This window comes from Panulirus ornatus, chromosome 11, assembly GCF_036320965.1.
Source record: "Panulirus ornatus isolate Po-2019 chromosome 11, ASM3632096v1, whole genome shotgun sequence".
In the NCBI taxonomy this organism is placed as follows: domain Eukaryota; kingdom Metazoa; phylum Arthropoda; class Malacostraca; order Decapoda; family Palinuridae; genus Panulirus; species Panulirus ornatus.
In genome coordinates, this window is record NC_092234.1 from 44,408,853 (window position 1) to 44,421,222 (window position 12,370).

The 12,370-nt window shown below is 39.8% G+C and overlaps 1 protein-coding gene across 3 annotated transcripts in view; it reads left to right on the top strand.

The window, feature by feature from the left end:
• The window catches only part of LOC139751451 (uncharacterized), a 59,953-nt gene that overhangs the window by 13,596 nt on the left and 33,987 nt on the right, over positions 1-12,370 (top strand). For all 3 annotated transcript variants that reach the window (XM_071666868.1, XM_071666869.1, XM_071666867.1), the window contains exons 4-5: positions 241-414; positions 6,701-6,826. In XM_071666868.1, the coding sequence (XP_071522969.1) occupies positions 241-414; positions 6,701-6,826 (300 nt within the window). The remainder of the gene's footprint in view (positions 1-240; positions 415-6,700; positions 6,827-12,370) is intronic.

The window sequence follows — 12,370 nt, forward strand, 5'->3', positions numbered from 1 at the left end:
TTTGTGTAAATAGGACAATTTCAAGGAGAAAGCAAGACGTTTTCATTGGTATCTTCCTCTGTGGCCTTTTTGAGTTGACTTCTAAGTCAAAACTTTCTATGTGAATGTACCCTTTTGAATTCTTGTATAATTGTTTTATTTCCACTGTTTTCGGATAAAAAGTGATTAGATGAGTTGTATATATGCTTATGATACAATTGAAGCTTTGCGATTGCTTAGCAATTCTATTTTTATCTTTAGATTAGAAGTGATGCAGGAGCAGTGGAAGTTATGGATCATCCGCCTTTGCCTAACATCAAAATAGAACAGGATCTTGGTTATAGTGATAATTATGATGCCCCGATGCACTCAGCCCCGTCCAGTTATGATGGTGAACCTTTTTTGCATGATCCAAAGAAAGGAGAAGACGCCAAGGTATTGAGCACATCCATTTATGTAACTGGAATTCTTTATCATATTGTTTATATATTTATATATTTGATTGTTTCCAATTTTTCTACAACATTAGTTTATCAGTTGGCCACACACGTAATAACCCATTGACTGTTAATGTTCTGTATACAGTATAGGACACCTCTGGCAGTTAACTGCAATGTGCTGTATACAGTCTGGGGATTTAAAAATGTTGGGCATGGTATATAGTGGAGTAGTGTTAGGAAGGAATGACTGGCAACCCAGTGTTTCTTAATTCTTTGCCAGTGATTTTTCATTTGGTCTGTAACCATCAAAATGCTGTGGAGGATAATACAGGCTTTGTCTTAGCCTTTAATGCCTCACCCTTAACAGACCGGCCACGGGCAGAGGCAACTGTAATGCAGTGTTTCCAAGGGCTTCCTAATGTTCCTAGTGACTTCTACTGCCTAACATTCCAACCTACTATTTCTACCTAATGCTTTTGCATAATGTTCCTACCTATCACTTCTACCTGATGTTTCTTTGTTATGCTGATGCTTAATGTTCCTACCTACTACTTTTGTCTATTGCTCCTACCATTTTCTCAAAAGGCAGTAATAGCACATAGTGGTCACTGCAAGAAAATCTAAATTTATAGAGAATGAGTTATGTGAGTTAAGAGTTGTCAAGTGTTATGTGTGATAAGGAGAGATAGTATGTTTGTGGACAGAATGCCAGCAGTCCATGTGTGGGTGAAGCAGAAAGAATAAGATAGCTATCTGGGTCAGAGGAGTGCAACTTGACAACCACTGAAATGCTGGCGCGCTACTCAGCCATCACTAGCCCTCCCAGTAATGTGTGTAGATTTATATGAATAATGACTGTAGATGTGTATGAACAATGGAGGTGTTACACCACAAGTGAAAAGTCACTTTTGGGAAGGCTTTCATTGGGAGTACAGTCTTATCAAAGAATTCATTTTTCCAAAGGAGTCCATTATTTCCCTTCTACTGGAAGTAGTACAGGCTTTGAATGTAGGAGCCTCTCAAAAGTGGTTCGTGGGTAACACCAAGACCCTTTTTTGGCTTGAATGTTTATTCTCATCTAATAAGCTTACTGTGCATGTAACATGTTGCTATATTAATGTGTCTGTTACTTTTTTTTTTTGATGGTAAAACAAAAAGTTTATAGAATTCTTTTTACTCATTGAAAATTACCATGCTGAGAGCACTGAATATCTGAAAATAGTTGTTGTCAATGAGTTGTGGTGTTTCCTCAGCTCAGAGTTATTTTACATAAAAATTATTCTAGTTTTGCATATTTTCAGGATCCTTACACATGATATTTCATATTAAACCCAGCAATTCCTTTTTATTCTGTAGCAATAGGAACTAGATTTCCAGCGTAGATTAATTCATACACTGTAGTTCTAGTTATTGAGATTATATGAAACCAGAAATTTTCTGGTTAACAGAGTTCTTTAGTGAAATAAGTGTGTAGTTTCATGGTATATAAAAGAAAAAATATATCTTTGTTAGCTCAAATTATTATTACTGTCACTATTATTGTTATAAAACTCCAGAGCTCCTTCTATGGAGCTCATAGAGCTTTAAGGCTGCCCTTCACAAGGAACATGGAAATAATGGACCCATTTAGAGCAAGAAAGTCTTTAACAGGCCTGTGTTCCTTTCTGTTTATCTACAGTGATATAGCCTTGTCATAGGTGATCTTTCTCTCATTGCAGATAACTGAAACACAGAACAAATTCTTAAGCAAATATTAGCGTATTTTGTTGCAGCAGAATGTTGCAATAAACATTGATAAATATGAGTTTTGAAATTTGAAATAAAGTATACCCATACTGGGTCACAAATTTATCAAGATGAATGCATGTTGATGGCATCCACTTTTGATATTTCTTCATTCTCCATATGAGTTTATTGCAATTCATTTGTAATACCTAAAGCTCTACTTCCACTTGTGCCAATTCTGAGACAGTTTTACCGTTAATAGGTAAAGGGGTGACAGCACTGTTGATTGGTTAGTCAGGCAATTCATTGTTTGTATGGCCCTAGATGAGGTGCTTGAGGAGTGTGAGAATGCTTGTATTGTGCTCCTTTCTAAAGGCAAATGGGACAAAAGTGAATGCTTGAATTACAGAGTATAAGTCTTTTGAATATAGTCGTTAAGGTGCATGGAAAATTGGTGATTGAGAGGGTGATGGCCTGTACAGAACATCTGTTTAGGGAGGAGCATTGTGGTATCAGGAGGGATAGATATGTGGATCAGGTGTTTCCATTGAATAATTAGGCTGAAACATGCAGAGAAAGAAAGTGAATTAGTCATCAGTGGATCTGAAACACACTTAAGATAGGGTTGACAGATGAATGAATAGAAATTGAAAGTTACTAAATGCAGTGTGGAGTTTTTTTATTGAGAGAATAAAGCATGTGCACAAGTAGGAAGGGAGGAGGGTAAACAGTTCTTGGTGAAGATTTGTTACCATCAAGGGTGTGATATGTCACCGTGGTTTTTATGTGATTTTGGAGGAGGTTGTTATCAGACTCCACCTACTTGAGGTTATGCTGTAAGTGAAAAGTTACCTATGGCAAGGCTGTGTCATCATCACCTGATGAAATTGAGTACAATATTCTCAAAGAACTCATTTCAAAGGAGTATTTCCTGTCCATGACTCTGAGTGTAGTGCACCTTTGGGCTGTTGAAGCACCTGGAAAAGGGGTCCTGGGATAACATTAGGATTGTTTCAGAAAGGGATCCTGGGGTTAATACAAGTAAATGAAATAATTGGAGTTGGTGGTGAGGGAGGTAAAAACATGATTGCTAGGCTGAGGCTGAGGGACAGATTTGCAGAATGTCAGGGATGTGCCTCTGAACTTGTACCTTTGCTTGCTTGTCTGTTCCATTTCTGTTTAAAAAACAAAATTTTTCCTTCTTGGAAGCATGCATTGATACATCTCATCCCTAAGAAGTGTGATTGTTCTGACTCCTCTAATTACTGTCCTATTGCTTTGACATCTACCATTTCCAAAGTCTTTGAATCCCTCCTTAGCTCTCATATCCTTAAACATCTTGAAAATCACAGTCTTCCCTCCGATCACCAGGATCCACTGATGCTATTCTTTCGTATCTTACGTACGTCCTGTCATCATCCCTGAAAGATTTTGGGGAGTCATGTGTAGTTGCCCTTGACATATCTAAGGCATTTGACAGGGTGTGGCATCGGGGTCTCATCTCTAAGCTCCCCTGTTTTGGCTTTCCTCCTTCTTATCTAGCTTTCTGCATGGCTGATCTAACTCTGGATCAGTAGCGTGTCCCTCAAGGTTCTGACCTGTCCCCTACATTTCTTCTCCTTTTTTCAACGATTTCCTCTCCTCTACAAATAATCCAATGCACTCATATGCTGACGACTCAATACTGTATTCATCCACATCCTTCAATTGTGCATCTGCCTCTCTCACTCGATCTGCTTCTCATCTTGATACAGTCTCTTCAATAAACTCAGTCTTGGACAGGATATCTCAGTGGGGTACACAAAATCTTGTTAAGTTTAATGCCTCCAAAGCCCAGTTTCTTCCCATCTCTTTATTCAGAACTCCTCATAACTCGTGTCTGTCCTTCGAAGGTTCTGTAATTCCACCTCTTGACTCAGTGAACATATTTTGCATTACTGTAACATCCACTCTTTCTTGGAAACCCCACAGTACAGGAATATTTTAGTCAGCCTCTAAGAAACTGGGTGTCCTGTTTAGATGTCAAAGCTTCTTCTCTTCTGGACAGTTGCTCAGTTTGTACAAGGGATTGATTCATCCTCGTATGGAGTACTGCTCTTACATTTGGGGTGGTTCTAGCTCTGTATCCTGACTTGACAGAGTTGAGTCAAAAGCAGTCTGCCTTATAAACTGTCCTAGGTCAACTTCCAGACTTAACCCCCTTGCCCTACGCTGCAATGTTGGTTCACTTTCCCTCTTCCATAGGTATTACTTTGGTTTTTTGCTCTTGAGAGCTGGCTGCTTGTATGCCCACACCACTAGTTAGACCTTGCAATACTCAGTAAGCTGCTGTGTCACATGATTATTGCGTGGCCATCAGCAACTCAAGGGTGAGCTGTTTTGAAACCTGCTTTTTTCCCTACATGTCAAAGCTTTGGAACTCTCTACCCTTTCGTGTCTTTCCAAATAATTATGACCTGGCACATTTCAGAAGACAGATTTTTCACTTTCTCAAAAATTCGTTAATACTTTCCTTTTTCTATTTTATAATTCTCTCTATATGTATTTCAGTTAAGGCCCAGCCTTTATTTAGACTTTTGTTTGTGACTGGAGCCTTCAACATAAAAAGGGAGGGGTGGGATAGGTGAATCAGTTGCTGTTTGCAGACCACAAAGCTCTGATGGCAGACTCCATGGATAAACTCCAGAAGATGGTGGCATAGTTTAGGAGAGTATGGAAGGAGAAAGGTGACAGTTAATGTGAACAGCAATAAGGAAATGAGGTTCAGCAGGGAGATAAGACAGGATAGTTGGAAGTTTGATTAGGAGAAGATGGAGGAAGTGGGGAGCTTAGGTACCTGAGAGTGGACATGACAATGGATGGAACCATGGGGGCTGGAATGAGCCATTATGGATGATTGAGTGGAAGGACACATCATGTCTGTTAGGAGAACGATGGATACTCTATGTTTAAAGTTAGTTTCGTCCCAACAGTGTTGTATGAATGTGAGACTTGGGCCTTGAATGGAAAGAAAGGAAGAGGATGACCTTGTAAGAAATGAAATGTCTGAGGATAATGTATGGCATAAGGCAGGATGATTATGTAAGGAATGACAGTGTAAAAGAGAGATGTGGCAGTAATTGCAGTCTGATTGTGAGAGAGCTGTCCATAGTGTGCTGGAGGGTTTGGACATATGGATTGGGGGGGAGATAGGAGGGAGGGACCTTGTTAGAAGAGAGGGAAGGAAGGAGGGAGGGAGAAAGTGTGTCAAAAGAGGAGAGGGAGAGACCATGTCAAAGGAGAGAGGAGGAAGGTTGGGGGGGGTCAGAAAATGGGTGGGAGGGAGAGACTGTGTAAGTAGAGGGGGAAGGAAGGAAGAAGGGAGAGTCCATATCAGTAGAGAAGGGAGGAAGGTGGGAGGGAGAGACCAAAAACTTGATGGAAGGATAGAGTGAAGAAGGCTTTAGCGTATCAAAGCCTGAAAATTGAGGAGGGTGAATGGTGTGCATAGGATAGACTGGATGAGATCAGTATGTTAAAGGATGCAACCTGTTGACCTTGGGCTGATCCACTGCATATAAAGTGGTTAAGGTAAACCATGAAGTCGTCTTTGGGGCCTGTCATTGGATGGTAGAACTAGACATCTAGAGAATGTATGTCTTTAAAAAGGCCATTAGTTCATTTGTATCTGATGCTACTTAGCTAAGGCAAGAGAAGCAGTTAAGTTAATGAACAAGTACTGAAATACTGTACTGGTAAAATATCAAAGTCAATAATTCATGGGACCACCCATGGGTGGATTTTGGATTTTTACAATTTTATGAAAACAGGTCACAGATTATGTTTATAAACATGGCCAGCCCTATGTATAAGCTCTAAGTGTAGGCCCCAACCACTATACTGTTAACCTTGCCTCCCTTTGACACTGTCATTCCGCACACAATCAGACTGCCTATTGCAGCTTATTCTCCTCAGCATTTGATTTACAGCACATCCACCCATTCTTCTTTCATTTGCAATGAATATGTTTCTCAGTTTTGGTTTTCCCAGTTGAAGTAAAAACATAGATCAGTGGAGAAGGTACGTCTGAGGGTGATGAGATGTTGCCTGGAATATAGGAACTGCTTAACGGGAAGCAGACAGTACCAGAAGATTTGCCTCTAATAAAAGAAGGAAGGCAGTTGGAAGACAATTGTAATCTATATGTTTGGATGAAACTGAGAATGTCAGGAGTAAACAGCTCTTTGAAATTAGTTTAGAGAAGATCAGCTGAAGCTCATAGAAAGAAACCCAGTAAAGTTTTAAAAGATGTGAAGTAAAGAAATAAATAGTAAAGAAATGTTTGGTGGATGGAATGAGCTATGCAAAGGAACTGTGAATGCAGATAGTTTAAAGATATTGAAAATGTGTGATAAAGAAAGTTCGAGAGATAGGGCCTCATGGATGTAAAATTTCCTTTCTTTAACTGTAAATATTGGTAATTACTCACTGAAAAACACACAAAAATATATGCATTTTGATAGTCCATATACATGTATATAAATGTCCCAATGTTTATGATGTTTTCTTTATTTTAGGTAGAAACTGAGGACTCCGCTGAAGTATTGGAAGATGACTTGGGCGTTAATTTCTCAAACATGTTACAGTCTACCCTTTCAAGTACCGGTACTGATGGTGTTGATCATTCCAGTCTGCATTCTCATGTACGTCTTCTTTGTTGGGATTTTAAGATTAAAAATGTGCTATGAAGTAGACTGCAGTTAGAAACAAAGTTGTTTTGTAGTTGTTGGTTATCACCAGCAGGTAATTGATATAAATGAGGCTGTCAGAAAGTATGACTGAATTATATATTTCTTTTTGTATGTAGATCGAAAGCAGGTTTGAGAAGGAAAAGAATGCTCAGTCATATATGTTTTGTGATTTCCCAAACAGTATCGTACTATTATGTTTTTTCACACACTGAATTTATTTTTCTATTGAAATACTGATAAGAATATCTCAGTGGCATTTCAAACAGGAGAGTAAGAGAGAGGTATCCATGGATTCCCCAGTCTTGTAGATTTTTGGCAGAGTGTTACAGTTTGTTAGTGTTCAATTTTTTCAGTAAAGGGTGAAAAGATTCATTGTGTTGCATTTGTGATGGAGCTGAAGAATCACATTCTGGGAATTTTCAGTAAATGGGAGGATGGTTGTGATGAGATTATATCGTTTTTCTCTCTGCTGTCTGTCCTGTGAGCATGAGATATTCCTTGGAAATATTGAGATCAGAACTCAGCCTCCCCTCAGTATTTTTGTTAGGATTTATTTTTTATTTACTATTACTCCAGGACCTGTTTCCAGAGGCTTTCTTTAGAGATGACTTTTCACTTGCGTTATAACCCCATGCAGGCAAAGTCTGATAATATCTTTTGTGAAGATGCACCTCTCAACACAAAATCTATCTAGGTAGGATCCAGAAACAACTGCTCACCCCCCACTTCATTCCCAGTGATACAAGCAACAAAATTAAAACCTTAAAACTTCTGTGACAGGCCCTCTCAGTTTATCAAAGTTTCACATGAGACACTTTGGCCCATTTGTAATCCAAGCACTTACAGACATTTTCAACTACTGCTCGTTGCAAAATGCCATCCCTTCCATGTGGAGACTTGCCAACATAATATCATTCATAAAACCCTCCAAACCACCCAACACCCACTCCTCGTACTGCCCTTTTAATACTTTTGTCTTCAGTGTCTAAACTCCAAAAAACTGATCCACAAAAGAATCAAGCAAATTACCCCATTGTCACCAACACATCATGGCTCAATCACTCCACCACCTTACTACACTCAGACCTCACACAATGGATACTTTAATCAACCACAACCCCTCATCCTATGTGATATGAGTGGCAGTAGTCATCAACAAAGCATTTAACATTGTTCCCAACACATCCTTACATAAGAGATACTTGACACTGCCCTCCACAACAATGACAAAGTTATGGCCATCTTTATGGCTGGCTACCATGTAAGTCACTTGCAAAGGATTCACCTCTGAACACCCATAAGCTCTACAATGAGCAGTTCTTTCCTCAACCCACTTCAGTCTCTCCCTGAATGACCTTCCTCCATAACTTCCAGCAAACCACAGTATGAAGGTCCTCCCATATGGAGAGAACCTCACTGTCACGTCTCAACGCCCTAATTTCACAGTAGCAGCAATAAACATGCAGCACTACATTACACAATGGGAAAGGTGGCTCATTCAGAACAAAACGTTTGCATCTCCACAGACATCTTCAATTACCCTTTTAATTCCAGAGAAACACAAATCCAATCTCCACCCACAATCTTTTTGATTTGATGATCACTCTCGCAAAGCTAAACACCAGCTATTCTGGCTGTCACATTCAATATACTCATGACATTCAATACCCATACCACAAACATCATTACAAAAGCAACATACATACCCACACCACAAACATCAACACAGAAGCAACATACACACCTACACCACAAACATCAGCACAGAAGCAACATACATACCCACACCACAAACATCAACACAAAAGCAACATACATACCCACACCACAAACATCAACACAAAAGCATCATACATACCCACACCACAAACATCAACACAAAAGCAACATACATACCCACACCACAAACATCAATGCAAAAGCAACATACATACCCAAACCACAAACATCAACTCAAAAGCAACATACAAACTGAACCCCTTTAGAACACTAACAAATTTCGACAAAAAAAAGCCTTTAGCATCCTGCATTCAGAATAATGAATTGCTTAGCAACCAAAAACACTCAGCACTAATACAATCCCACTTCAGCATGCATGGCACTCATTTCTATCTGCAAGAGCACTTGATCCCTCTCATAGTTAATCTCTAACTCCCAAATTGAAATAGCTTACCCCTGTCCCCAGCAAGCAGAACACTAATAAAATGTGTACTCACCGAAATATCCCAACAAGCATTAAATAGTTGCCCCCAACCCAGTCTTTAACATCACTCCACCAGACATACACTCTTCTGAAATCCCCTCCACCCAACATACATACACAGGTTACACTTTCTCACTTATGCTGTAGATATCACCCATCCATACAGCACTGCAAACTCTGATTCATCATTTTTCAAGACTGTTGATTTCCACAAAGCAGCTTTCACAGTGAAGACTCTAAACAATTACTGCTCAGTTAGCTCACACTCTCCTCACATGAACACACTCATTATCTCAACACTTTATGACGTGGTTCTTCCTGGTGGATTTGGCTGACTTCTTGAATGCTGTGGGAGCCGTATAGAAAATGGAAGGGACTTATAGGGGCAGGAAGTATGCATATATTCATTTACAGAAGACCATTTGGACATTATAACAGATTATATACCTGGAAGACCTTGTGTTTGGTAAAACTGCTGTTAGGAAGGTACTTAGACCCATGGGAAAAAGAAGTTAGGGTTAGTGGATAGTAGTTGGTAGGCAGCCAACGACCAGGGAGGAATATTACTAGTACTACCCACCTGGATATCAGGAGGGTTAGTGACATCTGTTTAGTGAGCAAGCACTTTATTCGTTGTCAAGTTGAACTCCTATGACCCAGGTAGCGGTCTTTTCTTTCTGTCTCACTAACATGTGGACTACTGGCATTCTGTCCACAAACATACAATCTCTCCTTGTCATATGTAACACTTGACGATGGTTAATTCATGCAGCTCATTCTTCGTAACTCTAGATTTTCCTGCTGTAAGCACTATGCGCTAGCCCTGCCTTTTGGCAAAATGGTATGAGCATTAGGTAGAAACAGTAGGTAAGAACATTTAGGCAAATTATTTGGTAGAAACATTAGGTAGAAGCAGTAGGTAAGAGCATTAGATAGAAGTAGTCATTAGGAACATTAGATAGGAACCTCTGCAACCACTGTGCAAGACTTGCCCTTTGCCAGTGGCCTGTTAAGGGTAAGGCACTTGAGGCCAAGAAGTAGCACTGGAGTTCTTTAGTTATGGAAACTCTGTTGCTGTGGTCACCCCTTTGAGGGAGTTCCAGTTGGAATAGGCATTAGACATATAGCTAGGTAGGGTAAGTGGGCCTTGAAAGACGTACCTAAGCCCTGTGATGAATACTTCAAGGTTAAAAAGCAGTATGATATCTTTCAAAAGCAACATATTTATTCTATAAAGACATGAAAAAGATGTACAAAGCACCACAGTTGAATGACAAATTGATACTACTGTTCATTATGATGGCAGTATTTCAACCCTGATAAAGTGTACTAGGCCTATATACCCTGACAAAGCAGCCAGCCAGTTATACTGCAAAGAGAGGCTGTCTCACTCGCCCTAGCAATGCCGCCTGGATGAGATGCTTCTGCTTTCCTTCTGCAGAAGTGGTACATTTACCTCTTGACCTCTATGCTGGGTGGCATATGCACAGTTGTGGAATGTAAGGGTAGGGTTAGTAACTGGGAAAATTATTGTAAAAATGAACATGCTGTATATGTCATAAATATTCCAACAAGCTATGATTTGCAGGCAGAATAAATCATGTGTGATAAAAGTGAAAAGTGTGGTCATGCACAATTTCCAGCAGATATTTATGATCCTCCAATTTTTCAGGTTGCTTCACACACTTGGGCTCCTTAATGATGTCAGGCTTTACCTCAGCCTCCTCGGTGATGTCAGGGTCATTGGCAGCTGTCAAATGTTAGGAACTGAAGTCTTGTACAGAATAAGATGTTTGAGATAGAAGTAGTGGGTGATGGGACCAAGGATTGAGGACTGCATTATCCTCCTCTTGAGGGGCCCACTGAACTTCTTTCTTTTGAATTTTATGCTTCTTCCCATGAAAGGATCACCTTGAAACACTGCATCACCAAGTTGCCTTGCCAACTGCATGACGCGATTTAACACTTGCAGCATCAACCTTAGCTTCTAAACCATTACATTCCTTTCCTCTTCATCATTGTAGCTTGACATATCAAGCTCCTTCAGGTCCACTGCATTCACTTCCTCACTGTAAATGTTGAGATCTGCTTCCTCTCTTGCACTAGGGTCCTTTATCCCATGCCTCCAATATCATCAGCTAGCTCCACAATCCTGTTCACCCCAGCAGGCATGATTTTCATGGACTATTTCTTTACTTAAAGGCACTTATCTTTATGTCTTGTCTTTAACCCAGAAAGAGAGGGATTTTCCTGATTTTTCTATTAATCTCTTACCAGTTAAACATCTCAAATTCGTGGGGGAAGCAGTTTCGGGTTTATCAAAATATTAAGAAACATTTTTTTTATTTCAGAGGAAATATCAATAAAAGTAAAGAAAACAACAAAATTACTTTATAATTGAAATATCCATAATCATTACCTTATCTTCTCAGAGAAGTGCCTATTTTACTACTTCATGTACCATTCTGAGTGTTCCTTCATTGTTGAAATTGTTTATTTGTCATATAGGTGTTACAAGACTCTGCCAGGGCAATGTTACTTCACAAGTAAATTGTTACCTTTAGGGTGGCTGTATCATTGTCAGTTGATGAAAGAGAATACTGTTTTGGCAAAGCTCTTTTTACTCCAAAGGAATCCATCCTTTCCCAGCTAATAAGTTTAGCACAGCTTTAAAGCTCTAGGAAACCTGGAAAAAGGGTCCTGGATAACACCAGGGCCCTTTCAGAAAGGGGTGCCGAACCTTAGCGTTGGTGAAGTGACTAAGGTCCAAGGTTCATTGAGGAGTGTGTAGAAATAAGAGGTCACCATCTTTATGTTTGATTGCATAATAGCCCCAATTGTGTTGTATGGATGTAAGGCATGGACACTGGATAAAAGAAGAACTGAATGGGGGATGTGCTGGAAATTAGATGTTTGAGGTCAATATGAGGTGTGAAGAGAGTTGATAATTAAAGAAATGATTGGGTAAGAGAGAGATTTGGTAGGAAGAGGGAGATGTGTGAGACAGCTGAAGAGGGTGTGTTAAAATGGTTTGGACATACAGAGAGGATAAGTAAGAGTCTCTTGTACACATGACAAAAGTGAAAAGAATAAGGGAAAAGGGGAACTGTGGAGGAGGTGGAAGGATGGTGTGAAAGAGGTTGTAAGTGTTAGGGGCCTGAACATGCAGGAAGGTGTGAGGCTTGCTTATGATGAGGTAGATGTTATGTGAGGGTTGATGTGCTGTCAGTAGGCTGATCAAGGGCATATGAAGCAGTCAGGGGAAACCATGTAAAAGTTTGTAAGGCCTGCTT